The following is an 18,721-nucleotide window of genomic DNA, read 5'->3' as shown; positions in this document are numbered from 1 at the left end:
ACTGGAAACTTCACATCTCTAGTTAAAGTAGCTTCTATGAAGTTAGGCATTCAATGTTGTCTCTGCCAGTTTTTCTCATCCTCCCCTACCACCCCAGCTGCTAACTCTGTACAGGGTCTTTATATGTTCATGTATGGAGATTGCTTCGTGTGTATGAAGAACAGGAGGAGGACTTCTATTCACACCGCTATTTTAGAGGGTGAAATCAAAAGCTTTGTATTATCAACTTCTCTCCTCTAATTGATTGCCTTCAGCATCTCTCTCATCACAGCAATGTTGCAACTCTTGCTATCCTTTACTCTATTTTCATCCTAATTGCTCTTCTGATCTTGCTAACTGCAAACCTTCCTTCCTCCTGCAGCCTGGCTGCACAAGACTTTCTTCTTTCTCTCATCCCTATTCTGTCCACCTCTCTAATACAAGAGTTAACCACCTTTCTCAATCATTCATCCCTTTCTCTGATAAACTCTGGAACTCCTTGCCTGCTTCTGTATTTTCTCCTTCCTATGACTTGAACTCTTTCAAGAGGAAAGTTTCAAGACACTTATCTTGTTAATTTTTTTTCTATCTGACATCTCTATGGGAACTGGCATTAAGTGGCCCTTTCTTTCTTGTTAAAAATTTTTGTTGCCCTTGGCCATTGGTCCTCTTACACACACACATACTACAATTTTTTTTTTTTCCCATTACTGACATCCTTGTAAAATAGGGTGTGTCTTATGCAGAGGTGCATCTAATACGTCGGCAAATATGATACTTTTATGATTAATGAATTAATGAGATTTGAATGATGAATATTTGGCCAGTATCCTTCTCAGTCACCTCTCATGATATGCACAGAATACAACTCCACTTCTACCCACATTGCATATGAGGGGACAATATTTTTAATTTCTACAGTAAGATGAGGATCTTATCTCAGCCTGTTAAACAGCAAACTAGATAAATCCTAGATTATCTTGGCCTTTCATTTCCATGTTTTCTCAATATGATATTCCCACACTGCTTTTAATAAGTAAATAGTATAATGAAATAGAAGGAAAGATGGATGGAGAGGAGAGGAGTGCAGCATGTCTAGACAGGAATTATTGAAGAGATACTTCACAATCATGTCCTTGTGTGAGTTTTTTTTCAGCAGATATTGGATATAAAGGTAGATAGTTAGAAAATAGGGTTGATGAAAAAATTTCCAAAACAGCAAGGATATCAACTGAAGACGAGTGTTTTCTGTCAAATTTATAATAATCTTTTCATCAGTCATTCTTATCAGACAATTTAAAAAAGTCAAGTAGTAATCAAGATGCAATGCAATGGGAAAAAAGTGTAACTAGGCAAGCACACATGTTTTGTGCAAGTAGGAAACATGAATTATCTTTTCTGCCATAGCTTACTTGTGTGCTTGCAAATTTTATCTAATATCCTATGAATTTCTAAGAAATTACAAATCAGATTTTTCAAGTATCCTAAATTGACAAAACAGCATTGCTCTGGCAACTACATTATATTGCACTGCATTCTGGTCTAAAAGCATGATAGGTAAGCTAGCCCTGGGTTGTGTTTCAGAGGTCACTGAGATCTACAGCATCCACTCTCTGTTCTAACTCCTCACACTTGGCCTTCTCATCATCAGTCTTGTTCTCTGAGGGAAGTGCTTTCTCAATTATCAAGGTTCTCCAACTGGATGGTTCAGCTTTCCTTAGCTTGATTTCTATCTTAGTTGCAGCCAAGTTTACACTGCTTTGCTGAACATCAATAATCTAGAAAAAAAAAAAAACTGGATGAGTGCGTCTTCACACCAAAACTGTACTTAATGTCAAGAAAAATTTAATTTCCTTGCTTTTTCAAACCATCCATCTATACTAACACTTCTTTCACATATGAACTCCTTTACTATAATGCTTTATCTTCCAAATAAACTTCCTCTCTTTTAATTTTCATAAACTTTTCTTCACAAATTCCCATCTCAAAATACTTTTCAGCAATTCCACCACTTCATGCACCACTCCTTTTGCACAAATCCCATGCTTCACCTTCTGTTATAAACCTGTCACTCCATATATTTCTCCACAGTACCTACTTTTGACCAACACTTGCAGGATAACACTATTCTCCAAGTCACTCCCACAGCTTTTTAACAATCTTATAACACTCCTATATTTCACAGCTCTATCTGTTATTTCCCTTTCCATCCCTGCCTGTTGGCATATCTTAAACTATTTCACTTATTCCATTCTCCTTATCCCTAAAATTAAACCCCATCTTGTTGATATCTAACCTTCCTTCTCACTCTTGAAATTAATCACTATCTACATCACTAATGAAACAACTGTTACCATTTACTTTAAATAAAGTTCTGTTATATCCATCATCTAACCTCTCGCACATCCCCATACTACATCTAGAGGTACATTTCACCATGGTAATTTGACAAGTCAAGGCCAGACACAATAAGATTCTGCTCTCTTCTGGTCTCAGTATAACTGACAGTGAATAAATCTTCATTCCCTTTTGTGCTGTCTGGGTCACTGAGTGTGATATCAGTTGTGCTTTATAGGCAAAGCTGAGCTCATAACATCATCTGCATGTACCTTCTCTACTAATGACCCTGAACTGTTTTTTCACTCTCAAGCTCACAATGAGCTTCCAGTAGACAATATATCAACTTAATAGTTTTATCATACTTCTTGATTGCCAGTTACATGCTTAGGCTGGAATAAATGTGCACATTGATTCATGCTGCCTTGATCAAGTGAAACAGCTTGGGAAAGCATGACTAGATCTCACTAGTTATAACCAAGTCAAACTGACATGGTAAAATGCACCTTAGGTAATTCTTGCATAATTAGCTTGACTAAATTTTCATTCCCTGTGTGAAGTTCTTATCCTTCCTTTCATTCTCATAATTTCTAGCTTCTTTACTGTCTTCATTTCATAATCTGGAAGAAACTGAGGCCTCCATTACTTTTTAAATCACAACTGAAATTATAATTCTGAATATAAATCCGTTCAAGAACTGGAATTCTCAAATGAGGCAAAATGACAATTTTGATGACATATCTCAATCACAAGCCCTACATAGTAACATGGATGAATAATAATATACAAGATAAATGAAAAACAGATACTGAATATGATGGGAATTCTCCTTAAGCTTCTTAAATCTTCAACTTCAAACAACCTAACATTATAAAACAAGAAATCCTATACTGTATGTATTCTACAAATAATGCATATTTATCACTATTCAACAATACTCTCCATTAATGCTTCTCCAATTGCCCCATAACTAATGGAAAAAGCAACTTACCCCTCGCAACTCAACATCCAGTGTGAACATGTTTGCATCTCCAAAAACAATGTTGGCATTCAGCCTGATAGGGTTGACCTCAACATAGGTGGTGGCAGGATCACAAAGCTTGGCATAGATGGCAACACAAACATGGGTTGCTGTCTGGTGCCAGTCATACCGACATGTGGCCACTTTCTTAGAATCCTGAAAGATGTGACTTACAATCAGCTGTCATCTATAGTTAACACAAAATCATACTAAACCCCTCTGCTATAATACATAAGCAGTGTCTTCCACCCATATCAAAATCCCTTTCAGTTGATGCCCATAATCACTGTTTTCTTATAACTGTGAAAACTGAGATTCAGTAGGATTTAATATGATTTTACACATGCCCTACTTTGCTATGTTAATTTTACAGTTACATTTTGTCATATGCTGTTGCTGTGAAGGAAAAAGGCTCTCAAATGCTTTCCAAGCATAAAAATGCCTTGGTCTCACTAGCCAAGAAATCTAAGGTGCATCAAAAATACTTGTGACTTCAGTGGAAAAGGATACAAAACTACCCTTGTTTCTGGTGGACCACCAACACAAGCAGAACTGCTACAAAATGACTGCTGAAGCTGGTTTCAGAGCTAAGCTATGAACTCTGAAAACATACCCGTCAGTGCCATTACAAAATTTGGTCCAGATACTTTAGGCAACACATCTATCTCTATAATCAAGTGCATAAATAACAGTTGTGCTATATTTTTAAAAAGTTCCTCTTCAATTAAAATATTCTTTGTTGGTGCATCTTCCTACTGCAGAACACATACATGCACACATAATACAGGATTATTAAGTAAAATGTTTGGTCCATAGTCACAATCTTTATGATCAAATATTACTGACCAAATTTAATCTAAAATAGACAGAACTTACTAGCTTAACCCAGCAGTGATGACCTGTTGAGCAGCCAGCCTGCTCTAGGAACTCTGAAAAATCTGTTGTCTTCTTCTGGCAGCAAGTCCAATATTTAAGTCCCTCATGGAAGACTGGGTAGCCTGGGTGATGCTTGCACATATCCAAATTACTGTGGTCCCCCTCATAAGTCTGTGGAAAGAATATAACTAAGGAAAGTTACATACTAAGGAATAGAAAACTTCATCATGCACAACAAGTTGTGCTGTATGTAGCTATTTCCATGGAGCTATATATTACCAAATTGTTCATGAGGCTGGAACAATATGGTAAAAAGCAATGCTAATGCTCTACAGTGAGCCAAGTGAATACAACTGAGAAGTGACACCACAAACTTCCCAGCAATTAATCTCAATAGTGACAGCTGGCACCCTGGTCTCAGCAACAAGCTTCTAAAACCTGGACCACCTTTAGTGAAGCATTCTATAGTGTTTTGCAAGGGCACATCAGTAGCAAAGTTTGGTTAGTGAATTAAAGCACATTATATCATATCCTGAAAACTCAGGAACATTCCTAGGTCATTATGAGGGTGGTTTTATTATTGATGAAGTCAGCTTTTTTCAGAATCAGAATACAAGTACAGTGGAACCTCGGTTACCAAACGCCCCCCTTTTTAAACAAATCAGTTTTCAAACAAAATTCTGAACTCATAATTACTTTGGTTGTGGTACCATAATTTGGTTCCAGAACAAAGTTACTTGATTTCAAATATTAGAAGACATCACAAAAGCTGCCATTTATTATTAGTTTATAGTTTCTATAAATATTTACTTCATTTTTATATATTCAGAGGAGAGACACAGAGTATAAGACAATAATTCAATCTTTGAAAAGCCTTGATATAAACAAACAGTTTTCAGTGCTCAGGAGTAATCCCAAGCCACCTGTGGCTCTCTCAATGACTCACAATGCTATCACTCCTGCACAACTGCAATTTCCCAGAAGCTTTTCCCAGCAACAAGATGTCTAAGCGTTATGATCACCTTCATTTTTGTTGCTCTTCTCTTTGTTACTCATACTCTGTACGGCTTCCGTCACTTAATCGGAGACAAAGAGAATACCTGTACAGTCTAAACAGTATCTTCTGATGAGCTGTGTCACTAAGTTCATTCAATACATCCTTTCTGGATAAATAATTGTGACCTGGAGATGTTGTGAAGCAGCCATCTTGGATGTGGGAGCATCTGTCGTAAGTCACTACGACAGGGTAGACTGGTTTCTGGGAATGGATTACAATGATTCCTATGGGGAAAATAGTTTCGGTTTTCAAACATTTCGGATTTCGAACAACATTCAGGGATGAATTAAGTTCAAGAACCGAGATTCCACTGCATAATAATCCCTCAACTATCACGTCCTCAGTACATTGCAGATTTTCTGGGTAATATATGTAAATTTATATCATGGACTCCTCAGTATATTGTGGGTTTCTCCAGCCAACAGGTATTTATATTTTTTTAGATTTTAATTATTTATGTGGTAAAATAAGCACTTTGTAGCCTACAAATTTATAAATTAATAAATAAAAATTAAAATACAGTACAGTACAGTACTGTAATGTGTAACACATTAATTGAAATATATTAAAAGGAGATTCTTAGTGTATGGTAGGTAAGTGAACAAAGAATCACACATGCTGTCATCATCATCAAACAAGTTGTAGTATCTTCACAGGTGAGTGTACCAAATTTGATTTATATTCTATACGTAATGATATGTCTGTAAGTTTGAGTTTAAAAAGTGTTTTGGAGTGTAGAAAAGGTTCATAAGCGAGGAGATAGTGCACTTGGTGTCTAACCACACTTATATCGGTGTTATACTCGCTCATTTATTGCAGATGACTACAATACTGTCCACATATATGCAATGACATGCACTAGTAAGTAAAGTACTGAGTTTTAAATATGTAAAAGAATGAAAATAAAGGAAATAGGATGGGTAATTAATGACATTAGTAATGAATCTTCACCAAGAACCTCATCACTGAGGACATCAAGTGCTCCATAATGCAAATCATCAAGTGGATAAGCGTCAGCCACATGTGTACTGCTACAGAGTTAGGTAGAATGTGGCCGTTTCCATGGCAATATCGGTGATTTGTTTAAAGTATCCCGGGAGGTGCCCAAAACCATTCAATAGTCCAACTGGGCTGCCAAGTCACACTACTGAACACAGCCCTGTTTCTACTTCATAGATTTTCACCTACAGCAGGGGTGGTGGGGGGATGGCTTTTGGAATGTGTCACCATGATAGTTGAGGGATTACTGTAATGTAATGTGCTGGCTGGAATTGAAAGAGCACACTCCTAATTGACAAGATGCAATTGTGTTGCCACTGTCAGTTTAACAAAAGCAATGGAGTGATGAAGATCAGCAGTCAATCATAAGTAGTCAGCAACATTATTACTACAAAAAGTTATATTGTTATTGTTTTAAAGTACATTTTGGAATGTATGAAGCTTACCAAGGAAGACATATATAAAAATCAAGATACCACAAACTTGGTGCACCACTGTACATAGTGTACATAGTGAAACAACACTTCATATACAAATGAAGAGTAGCTACTTACAGATTTGCAGCCATTATTCTTGCAGTTTTCCCCAATCTTGATACCAGATTCTGTCACCTCCCCTTCCTCAGTATTGTTCTCAGTTTTCTCCTCAGCAGCCTTCTTCTCAAGGGCCTAGAGCCACAAGGAAAAGGAAGTTACTGTTTATTGCAAATGTTGGTGTACTAAGTCCCACCTTTCTGCAAAAAACTATCAAGACAAGCTACATACCACTCCTTGCTATCTAGGAGTATTGCTAAATTCCTGACCACCAGCATGATAAGTTTCAATACAGAAGTTTCAACAAATGCTAGAGAATACCCTGGAAATGAAGCACAGAGGCCTCGTCCAATCTCTGTGGTGAAGTGAGGGCTACCGTGCGGTGAGCATGCATGACTAAAGAAGCCAGCTCCAATCAACATGAGTGGGAACACTAAACGTTGGCACTATGACTAGACAAGGGAGAGAGGTGGTGGAGCACTGTACTGTGTGTGCAGGAAATGAGGTGGCAAAGGAGTTAGCTGAAGGATATAAGTTCTATTATAATGGAATAAATCAAGAAGGAAGGAATGGAGTTGGAATTGTACTTTCACCTGACATGAAGGAAAATGTGCTAAGTGTAACCAGAGAAGGTGACAGGATAATTGTAATAAAGGTAAAGGACAGAGCATGTGCATTAAACACAGTAAGTGCTTATGCCCCACAAACAGGAGTTACGGAGGAAGAAAAGGAAATATTTTGAAGAAGGCTGAAGAGTGTGATGTAAAGTTTCTCAGCAGAGGAGACAGTAGTGATGGGTGCAGGTCTGAATGGCCATGTGAGAGAGGATAAACATGGCACTGAAAGAATACATGGCAGGTATGGATATGGAAAGATAAAATAGAGATGTATAAGAGTGGAAACAGTGCAACACAGATAGACTATATAATGTATGGGTGGTCAAACATAAATGAAGTAATTACTACTACTATTACTGCAGAGTAATACCCGGCAACCACACTGCACCACAACATAGACTGGTGGTGCTGAGTCTGCAGTTGAACATCCCAAGGCTGGGGAAAAGAAGATATAAGAAGAGCATAAAATGGTCACAGCTAAAGAATGAGACAAGATGGTTAGAATTCAAGACAAAAATGCTGGAAAGGATGGATGGTGATGTACAAGATGTTAATAGGTGGTGGGAGACAAATGTGGAAACAGTGAGGAGTACAGCCTGGGAAGTGCTGGGATGAACATCAAGTAAACCATGTAGTATGTGGCAGGAATGGTGGTGGAAATAGGACATGCAAGACAAGCTGAGACTAAAGAAGGAGGCTAAGTGGAAGTGGGAACACAAGATATCAAGTGGATAAAGAAGAGTACCTATGAGTGAAGAAGACGGAAATGAAACAAGTAGCAGTGGCAAAAGCGGAAACTTGTGAGAACAGGTACAAAGAACTGGAAATACCTCAAGGACAGAAGAAAATATACTGTCTGGCAAAAAATTAAGAGCAAGGCAACAAATTAAACATGTGAAGCAAATAAAAGATGCATGTACTAAGTAAAGAGGAAGAAGTGCATGAAAGGTGGAAGGAGTATTATGTAGGATTGCTGAACAAGGAAAATCAATGGGAATACTTTGAAGATGGAACTCCGTGTATAGGACCAACAAGGCCAGTGGAGAGAGTGGAAGTTGAGAAGGCCATGAAGAAAATGAAGAAGAACAAGGCAGTTGGACTGGATAATATGCTTGTGGAGGCATGGATGGCTTTAGGAAAGGAAGGACTTGATATATTGTGGGGACTAATGAGGAAAAATGAAGATCAGGAAGCTATACCAGAGGAGTGACAAGAGAGTGTAATGGTCCCAATTTTCAAGGAGAAAGGGAAAATACATGACTGTCCAAATTATTGTGGGATAAAGCTCCTGTCCCACACAATAAAGATTTGGGAAAGGATTATGGATGTGAGACTGAGACAAGAGGTGGAGATATCGAGGGGTTAGTTTTGGATTTATGCCTAAAAAGGGATCCAGTAGTGCAATTTTTATGCTAAGACAGATTATGGAAAAATACAGGGAAGAGCAGAGGAAGATACATGTAATATTTAATGATTTGGAGAAAGCATATGACTGAATGCTGAGGCAAGAAGTAAGGAGATGCTTGAGGAAGAAAATGGTGCCAGAGAAGTATGTAAAGCTGATTATGGAGATGTACAGAAATGTGAAAATGAGGGTTAAAACTGAAGCAAGCATGACTGAGAGTTTTGATGTGAGGGTTGGGCTGCATCAAGGCTCAGCACTCAGCCCTTTTCTTTTTAATGTAGTGTTTGATGTGTTGATGGAGGGGGTAAAAAGAGAAGTGCCATGGAACATTATGTATGTGGATAATGTGGTGTTAATTGGTCAATCAAAACAAGAAGTGGAGGAGAAGATGGAGGAGTGGTGTATAGCACTGGAAAGGCAGGGAATGCAAATAAGTAGAAGTAAGATGGAATATATGGGAATGGCAGACAAGGATCAAGGCAGGAACAGAGGCACAAGGAGCATGGCTCTAGATGGTCAGTCTCTGAACAGCATGAGGGGACTTCAGATATGTAGGTTCAATGGTTGCAGCAGATGGAAATGAAGAGGTGGAAGTTACCAGGAAGATACAGGCGGGATGGAAAAACTGGCATAATATGTCAGGAGTCCTCTGTGACAAAAGAATGCCAATGAAGCTAAAGGGAAAGTTTATAGAACAGTGGTGAGGCCAGCTATGATGTATGGTCTAGAGAATGTGCCAATGAAGAAGAGTAATGTGAAGAAAAAGGAAAGTGGCAGAAATGAGAATGCTGAGGTGGACGAGTGGTGACATGAAAGGATAGAATTAAGAATGAAGTCATAAGGGGTACAGTTATGGTAACAAGTGTGAGTAAGAAGGTGCAGATGTGGTTGGGATAGTTTGATCATGTTATGAGGAGAGAGGAAGGGAGTTGTGAAGGCAGATAATGGACATTGAAGTGGGCAGCAGGAGGGAGAGAGGAAGACCCAGGGCAAGATGAAAAGAGGCAGGGAGAAGAACTTGGAACTTGAAGTGGCAGAGGACAGAGTTAGATGGAGGAGACTCATCAAAAAACAGCAACCCTGCATAGAAATGGGATAACAGTGCTGCAGAAGTGAGATGATTCACACACTGGTGTCCTATCTTATAACACAAGTTATGGATAGCATCATTATTTACACCATAACACATCCCAGTGCACCATCAAGTATCTATTATCAATCAAGGGGTTTCTTAGTAAAAGAAAGTAGACCTTTCAATCTTACATTATTTATCTATTTTGCTAAGGATTTATTCTACTGGTATGAGAATGTATTTATTTCACTACAAACTAATTTAAGTAAGAGTAAACATGCTCACCTAAAATAATATAAGAATGACACTTAGAGCAGTGACTTCCATAGTGACTGTTACATCATTATGAGACCTCCAGCATCCACCACCACATTCCCATCCCCACAACTTCTACCATCCACTGTTCCATTTCACAATAAGCACAGTAAATACTCATACCTGCTTCAAAGATGGTGAAACAGTGACAGGGAGTCGTTTGGTGGGTGTATTGAAGTCTGGTCTTGGGAGCGCCTGAGGTGTTTGGGAGGGTGCCTGCACAACAATTACCTCATCCCGTGTGCTAGGATCTGCCTTACGTTTCTCTGGTTCAGGTGGCTTCTCAGGATTGTGTTTCCCCTTCGTGCATCCCTAGTAGGAAAGAAAGGAATTTGGTAGGATATAGTAAAGAAACAGATGGCTAAAAGACATGTCAGTGGGAAGAAAAGGCACAAACAAGCAAGGAGAGAGTGCTTAAATAAGAGATATAGTCTGGCCATTCACCTTGATATGTGATGCAGTGTTATACAGAGATAAAAAGACACAGCATCTCTGTGGAGCATAGAATCACTACTTAAGATGCCATGAACCATGTAAATACCATGGAAATTACAGCTATTGGAGGCCATGCACTCTATTGATGAGATTTTCACATCATACCTAATAAAGCACTGTATTTTCAGGAATTCTCATAAATGGCTTATCACAATTTTAACAATCATATTCCTGAATTAAGTAAAAATAACCTTCTTATGCCCTGGTCATTGCCCTCCACATTGTCATATTATTCTTTTTTTTTTAATATACTCGTATATTCAAATCTATATTCATCCCTTTTACTGGTGAACTTTGGAATTATCTGCATGATTCAGTATTTCCTACTGCCTATAAATTAAACTCCTTCAAGGAAGTTTCAAGATGCTTCTCATAATTTTGGATATTCTTTTAAACTATTCTCTTTGGAACTGACATCTTCAGTGGGCCCTTTTTTTGTTGTCTTTAGCCAGAACATCTTTTACATAAGAAAAACAATAAATAACAATAAAAAAAATTCCAGTATCATCTATGCTTCCTACTTAGACTTTATAAAGATGCCTATGGTGAGTACAACAACACAGGTGACTTAGAATACATATAGAGATGCAAGCCAAGTAACTGACAAAATAAAAAAAAAATTTAAAAATTAAAATAAAAAAATTAATTAATTAAGTTAATTTAAAAAGAAAGCATGACATTAAATGATCATTGAAAATAACATAAGTTCAGATTGCATTACTATACAAAAAAATATAAAATCTGTAACAAGAAAATGCAGTTATATTAGGTTGACAAGATAGTTCTGACACACATTCCAAGACTGATAAACCATAATACAAATTTTACTTAAATAGCAATTTAGTGTCACATCAGGGGCCAGTGGGGCTAATAGTGTGAATGATGTGTGTATGAGTGAGTGGTGATTTGTCTGGGTTATCCTGTGTGGAATTGCTAGCCTGGTAGAGAGAGAGAGAGAGAGAGAGAGAGAGAGAGAGAGAGAGAGAGAGAGAGAGAGAGAGAGAGAGAGAGAGAGAGAGAGAGAGAGAGAGAGAGAGAGAGAGAGAGAGAGAGAGAGAGAGAGAGAGAGAGAGAGAGAATTACACAGAACACCATTTGTCAAAGAGATAACCTATAAGTGTCTGACTGAAAACTGTAAAACATTGTAAAACATCAAAAGAACACCAAATTGATGTTGTATCCTTGTATAATAACATAAGTTTACAATTACAGAGGTAAAGATTCTACAATGCTGAATACTCTGAGCTCCTACCTTTGTGTTGAGAAATGTGGTGAAATCTGTACTTTTCTTATTGCAGCAAGACCAGCCCTTGTAAGCATCATGGAAGATTGGTGCACCAGGGTGGTATTCACATACATCTGTTGAGAATAAATAAATATAATGCCGATTCACAAGTTACCATTAAAAATAAAATAAATAAATAGCTGAAACTGGTCAAAATATGATAATACTTTTAATTTTACTATATAAATTTCTTTACTTGTACACATATTTTCAATACCACTGGATCTAGTTATAATGCTAATTATCCTTCATAATACTATATTAAGATTACACCTGTCACTTTACAAATTTATAAAATGGATGAGTTAACTTCAATCAATCAATTATGGGTAGACTGATTATACATGTAGATTTTCCCATTACAGATCCAAAGCAAGGATATATTTTCTACAGTATTATTCCAAAATCACTACTTATTCACTTTTAGTTTTGTGACATATCTCACTGGCTGGAGCTCCTCATGCTCAGCATTTTGAACCCCAAATATAATGTGTCACAAATTAACATTAATACCATCAACAATTTTTGAAAATTTATTGGTTTTCTTTCAGACATGTTATCATGAGCAACTGGTCAAAACTGAACAGTGAGATTCCCCTCCTGCTCAGGTTCAGCCACAACTGACTCACTCTCCCAAGGGACAAGGAAAAGGTTGGTTAGGTTTGGCTTGGTTAGGGTTTGGTTAGGGTATGGTATGGTGTGGTTTGGTTTGGCTTGGTTTGGTTAAGTTAGCTTTGGTTAGGTTAGGAAGCATATATATATATATATATATATATATATATATATATATATATATATATATATATATATATATATATATATATATATATATATATATATATATATATATTGGAAACTTATAGTAATGCCAACAGTAATTTTTTTTAATTTATTGCCTTTTTATTGGGAGTGCAACTGAGAGTGACTGGTCTAAGCTGTGAATTGCATACTGTTGATGAGATTAATAATGGTATTTATTTCTCGTAAATTTTGATGCTTGTAACTAATTTGCAATCATTGTCATAAATTACTGTTCCTTATAGTCATGGGGTAAAAATGAAAACAGAGTGATCTGTGATAAAGTGATAGCAGATCATTTAAAACACATCAAAATTTATCAGAAAAAATATTTTTTCCACATATGGAGTTTGTAGGGAAACTTCTTCTGCTATATATATTGAGCTCTGGTATTATTGCAGTTTCAACCAATACACCATGTGTAACTATAGCCCTTCGCAGGATCTACATCTCACTGTTTAGTGTTTCTAGCTCCATTTTACCGTGTCGGAAATTAATAATAACTTCAGATGAGAACTTCAAAGGTTTAAATGAATTCTAGCTTAGATCCACCTCCAGTCATCTCTAGTAGGATGCTAAGTGTGTTTTTATGTCTGTTATCAATGGTGCAAATGTGTGATGGCAATGTAACGTTGAATCACAAGTTAAGACTTATGATGATGTGGGGTTACTTGCTGCAAATCAGTTAACAAAGAAATCTGTCAGCCAATCACTTATGGGCATGTGTGTTTAGAGGAGGAAGGAGCACCCAAAACTGTCTGTGCTGCATCAGTTAGACCATGGCTACAGAAGAAGTGTGTGCTGGCTGTGAATACACAAACTGGCAGTTTACTGCCAGTTCCCTCAACTTCTTCTTAAGGTATTTTTCATTAAGTATGATATACTATTGGTATGTAAAGATGACTGATAGAATGCAGGAGGTTACAAAATGTTACATTACATTAGTTTACCGTATGGGGGTGTTGGAAAGTTAGGTTAGGTAATGTTAGGTTACATTAGTGACCTTAAGGGGGTGTCCAGCTGGGGGCCAAAGCCACCCTCTGGTTAGGTGAGATTAGATTAGGTTGGTTACATTAGGTTTGGATAGCGTAAAAAATTCCCGTTATCGAAGTATGTCGTTTGTTATCCTTAGACTTTTCGATGAATGTCAAAAATGTCTCATTTTGGTTTTCACCACCCATAAAAACCTGTATTCCCACCAGGCTCCTATGCTTGCTGGCTTTAGTGAAGATAAAGAGGTTGGAAGTATTGGCTGAAACTGCAAATTTACCCAAGCTCCTTACCCCGTATTCTATCACTATGGTAAACACAACACACAAACACACACAAAGAGCAGGGATCATCAAAAAAATAAGAATAAAAAAAAAATGTGATGGAAAAATTCATATGTATAACAGGACTCCCCATGATGAAAGAAAATCACATTAATTTGGGACTAAACAAAGTAAATAAAAAAAATGATGAGGTAAAGATAAGCAGAAATAGTACTTTCCACGTAAAATAATAGAATCAATGGAACACATTACCTAAGACTTAAGTTGTTGAAGTGGACAAAAACACACACACACACACACACACACACAAAGCTAACCTTCATTATTTTCCTCCAACTTGAAATCATAAACACACACACACACACACACACACAAAACGCTAACCTTCATTATTTTCTTCCAACTTGAATTTCTGGCCGCAGCCCTTATTGTAGCACTGAACAAGACTCATGCTTGAGACGGAGGGGCACGGCAAGGCAAGGCAAGGCTAGGCAAGACGAAGATGCCCAAGATCTGTGCCAACTGAATGCTCCACCTTCTTCCACCTCTTCTTGGATGTTTCGAGGAAGCCCAGGCAGTGTATCAGTAAGGGAGGCTGAGTGGCAGTTGTAAGGAATGGTAATGGATGGATGGGGTGTTACGGGAAGCCGCTGGAAGCACGAGCACCAAGAGACATGCAGGATATATCCTCTCTCAGTCTGTGTGTGGATTGGTCTTGATCTTATCATATGCTGATTTTACAGGTGACATTAATTATTACCATTTGACAAGCAAATAGTTTGTAGTATTTTTCTTTCAGAATGCGAGCATCCTTCTTTGGTATCACGTGTTGCGAATCTACTGTATATCATAGAGGGCAACGAAGTTTTTTTTTTTTTTTTTTAGATCATAACATCACACATTTTTTTATGCAGCCCTTCTCACTGCAAGCAACGAATCTTGATTTATCATTGCAATTGATGTTAACTCGAAAAAAAAAATAATATATATATATATATATATATATATATATATATATATATATATATATATATATATATATATATATATATATATATATATATATATATATATATATATATACACACACTGTAAATGCAAAATATTTAAGAAACCTGAGCTTCCTAATAATAAGAGCCATGCGGTGGCAGAAGTCTACCGAAGAAAACTCTAGAAATCTACCTACCGAAGTTGCTAATTTGAAAAAGAAAAAAAAAAATCAAACTAAGACAGATAAGATGGAGGTGCTTCCAAAATAATTTGGAATAGATTTGAGGATAATATCACCTAAATTTAAGTTTACTTAGCTGAACGACTTAGGAAAGAAGGGGAGTGACAGCTTCCTTAAAAATTAAACATGAAGAATAGTAATGGAACATATAAGTGCCCACGGAAAGTATTAACCTGAATTAAAGGTAGACTTAGTTAATGCTAATGAAAATAATGAATAAAGAATCCTCTTTCTTTGAGTCCCGCTCCGATAATGGCGAAAAAATAATGAGAATAGTTTTGTGTGTTTTATCTGAATATAAGCTTTCCATGTGGAATACAGGTAATAAGGTAATAATGATATTTAATAACAGTGCGGCAGTCGCGATTCAGTTGTTTGAGTGCTGAGTCTTCCCGCCAGAATCAAGCTGCATGTAGCTACAGTGAATTTGAAAAAAAATATAAAACTGTATAGGATGTCAAGCCTGGAAAGTTGTAAAGCGTGATTTGGGGCGCAAAACTTATGCAAGGAGCTGCAGGTCACAGGACGAAGCCATCGGGAGCTAGTGAGCCAGTGTGAAAGACAACAGCTGCTCTCACGTACGATACCACACGAAACCACATTGACAGAGATATTATTAACAGGGTCCAGTGGCAGAGAGCTCCAGGGCCGGTTTTAAGGATATTTGACCAATTTTATCAAATTGGGCCCCGCACCTTAAGGGGCCCCGCGGCAGCGGCGATAGAGGTAACGCTTGAAGAGTATTCTAAGAGGGGAAAAAAAAAAAAACTACTGAAAACGTGAAATGAAGAATGAGAAATTATTATTCCTCACGAAATATAGACATACATAATTTTTTACTTTTGTAGAGTAGGGGACCCGCCATCAGTTTTCTAATTGGGCCCCGCAATTCCTAGCACCGACCCTGGAGGGCTCATTGGCAAAGGGCTCACTGCCAGTGAGCCCTCTGTCAGTAAACCCTCTGCCAGTGAGCCTGAGTGAGCCCTAAAACACAAACATTAAAAAGGAGAGGGAGAAAGATGAATACATATCCCAACCCTATTCTTCTCTCAATCTTCGTCCGGACATATTAGAAGAAAAGATAAAAATGAAAAAAAAAATAAAGAAAGAAGACTAGGAAGATCGAAAGTGGAAAGATGAAAAATGCTAAGATAACGAAGATAGAAATGAATATAATTATGAAAAATGGAAAAGTAAGCTATGAAGCTGAATAAACGCGAAGAATGTTGAATAAAGTAAAAAAAATGGCTAAATATGTGTGATTAAACACAATCAAGAAGGCCCGGGTTCGAATCCCGGGCGCGGCGAGGCAAACGGGCGAGCCTCTTAATGTGTAGCCCCTGTTCACCTAGCAGCAAGTAGGTAAGGGATGTAACCCGAGGGGTTGTGACCTCGCTGTCCCGGTGTATGGTGTGTCAGTGGTCTCAGTCTTACCCAAAGATCGGTCAATATGAACTCTGAGCTCTTTCCGTAGGGTAACGGTTGGCTATGTGACCAGCAGACGACCGTAGGTGAAACACACACACACACACACACACCGTTTAGTGTAGTGGTTAGCACGCTCGGTTCACAACCAAGAAGGCCCGGGTTCGAATCCCAGGCGCGGCGAGGCAAATGGCCTCTTAAAGTATAGCTCTTGTTTACCTAGCAGCAAGTAGGTACGGGATGTAACCCAAGGGGTTGTGACCTCGCTGTCCCGGTGTGTGGTGTGTAAGTGGTGTCAGTCCTACCCAAAGATCGGTCACTATAAGCTCTTTCCGTAGGGTAACGGCAGGCTGGGTGACCAGCAGACAACCAACCGTATGTGAATCACACATACACAAATAGGGGATACTTCGCCAGAAACTTGTGCCGCTCGTCGCCCATCAAGGCATTACATAAAGGACTGAACGCCTATTTTCTGGAGTCGAATCACCCATCGAATCGCCTTGATGGACACCCGCTGGAGGGAACACACGTCCCTAAAGATCGCACACCGTCCCGAGTCTTTTAATGAGATTAGGTCAGGAATGTGTGCCTGGGAATACCTGTTGCTGGGATAAGAATATCTTTTGATTACCTATTTATACTTCGGAATACCAGGGAGCACATGAGGATACCTGGCGATATTTAGAGACACCTGGAAATGTCTGATGAGTGTTACCTGTGTAATAACTACATAAAATTACTTACCCCGTAATGAAAGGTAGGATTTTTTTTTTGTTCTTCTTTTGGCCTCTCTCTCTCTCTCTCTCTCTCTCTCTCTCTCTCTCTCTCTCTCTCTCTCTCTCTCTCTCTCTCTCTCTCTCTCTCTCTCTCTCTCCTAGTACTTTAAGCCCGATACTAATTTCATGAGAAAACATACCCCAGATTGTTTAATATTGGCGCCAAATTTCTGACGACCAATCTCTCTCTCTCTCTCTCTCTCTCTCTCTCTCTCTCTCTCTCTCTCTCTCTCTCTCTCTCTCTCTCTCTCTCTCGTAGCACTTTAAGCCCGATACCAATTTCATGAGAAAACATACCCCAGATTGTTTAATACTGGCGCCAACTTTCTGAAGACCTCTCTCTCTCTCTCTCTCTCTCTCTCTCTCTCTCTCTCTCTCTCTCTCTCTGACTTGTTGACCTCGCCAATCACTTCCTCAACATGCTACCACAAACACTTATTAGTGTTCACCCCAAGTTGGGTGATGCAACCTCATGACTCCTGTAAATATGTTCCCTCCTAGACTGTAAGTAGTTATAAGCTACGAGGGATGGTCATTAAAGATTTCCCCTGACCCACCTCCGGTTATTGTAGGAGGCTGAAATTGCTCATGTATTATAATACATATCTCTATAGGTCACGTGGTAATTTGCAGCTCTGAACTCATATTTGTTTCTCTTTTACAGGTGCTAAGGTGGAGTAAGGTGCGATAATGGAGCTAGTTGAATGCAGAGCGGTCATTAGGTTCCTGTACTTGAGAGGCCACACACCAAGGGAGACTTTGATGAGATGAAAGATACTTATAGGGAGGATGCCCCACCGTATGACGTTGTCAAGCACTGGCATCGTCAGTTCAAGTGTGGTCGGACATCGGTGGAAACGGCTCCCATTCCCGGGCGACCACAGTCCGTTATTGATGAAGACACCTGTGGAGGTCGCCATTTTGGAGGATCGCCACATAACCGTTCGCCAACTAGCCCAAGATGTCAAGGTCAGTGTGGGGTCTATGGATAAAATCATCCATGACCATTTGCACATGCGGAAGTTGTCTGCATGATGGGTTCCCAGGTTGCTGACACCTTTCCAGAAGCAGTAACGAGTCCAGTGCTCCCAGGCTCTTTTGACCATGTGCCAAGAAAACCAGAACTTCTTCGACATACTAATCACGCAGGGCAAAACATGGGTCCATCACTATGATTCACAGACTAAAGCCCAGTCGAAGCAGTGGAAGCATTATGACTCACC

The 18,721-nt window shown here is 38.5% G+C and overlaps 1 protein-coding gene across 2 annotated transcripts; it reads right to left on the bottom strand.

The window, feature by feature from the left end:
* Window positions 1-1,221: 1,221 nt before the first annotated feature.
* Window positions 1,222-14,902, bottom strand: LOC135104452 (cysteine and histidine-rich domain-containing protein morgana-like). Of its 2 annotated transcripts, none has more exons than XM_064011919.1 (7): window positions 14,448-14,902; window positions 11,959-12,065; window positions 10,335-10,523; window positions 6,824-6,937; window positions 4,214-4,384; window positions 3,308-3,493; window positions 1,222-1,757 (listed from the first exon to the last, which is right to left on the bottom strand). In XM_064011919.1, the coding sequence occupies exons 1-7, from the start codon at window positions 14,512-14,514 to the stop codon at window positions 1,560-1,562; spliced, it is 1,032 nt and encodes a 343-aa protein (XP_063867989.1). In that variant the 5' UTR covers window positions 14,515-14,902; the 3' UTR covers window positions 1,222-1,559. The 2 variants fall into 2 exon arrangements, with proteins under 2 accessions (XP_063867989.1, XP_063867979.1); XM_064011909.1 differs by having other exon boundaries at window positions 14,381-14,739.
* Between the last annotated feature and the right edge of the window lie 3,819 nt (window positions 14,903-18,721).

Source organism: Scylla paramamosain, chromosome 1 (genome assembly GCF_035594125.1).
Source record: "Scylla paramamosain isolate STU-SP2022 chromosome 1, ASM3559412v1, whole genome shotgun sequence".
Lineage (NCBI taxonomy): Eukaryota > Metazoa > Arthropoda > Malacostraca > Decapoda > Portunidae > Scylla > Scylla paramamosain.
This window is presented reverse-complemented; position numbering and strand designations above follow the sequence as displayed.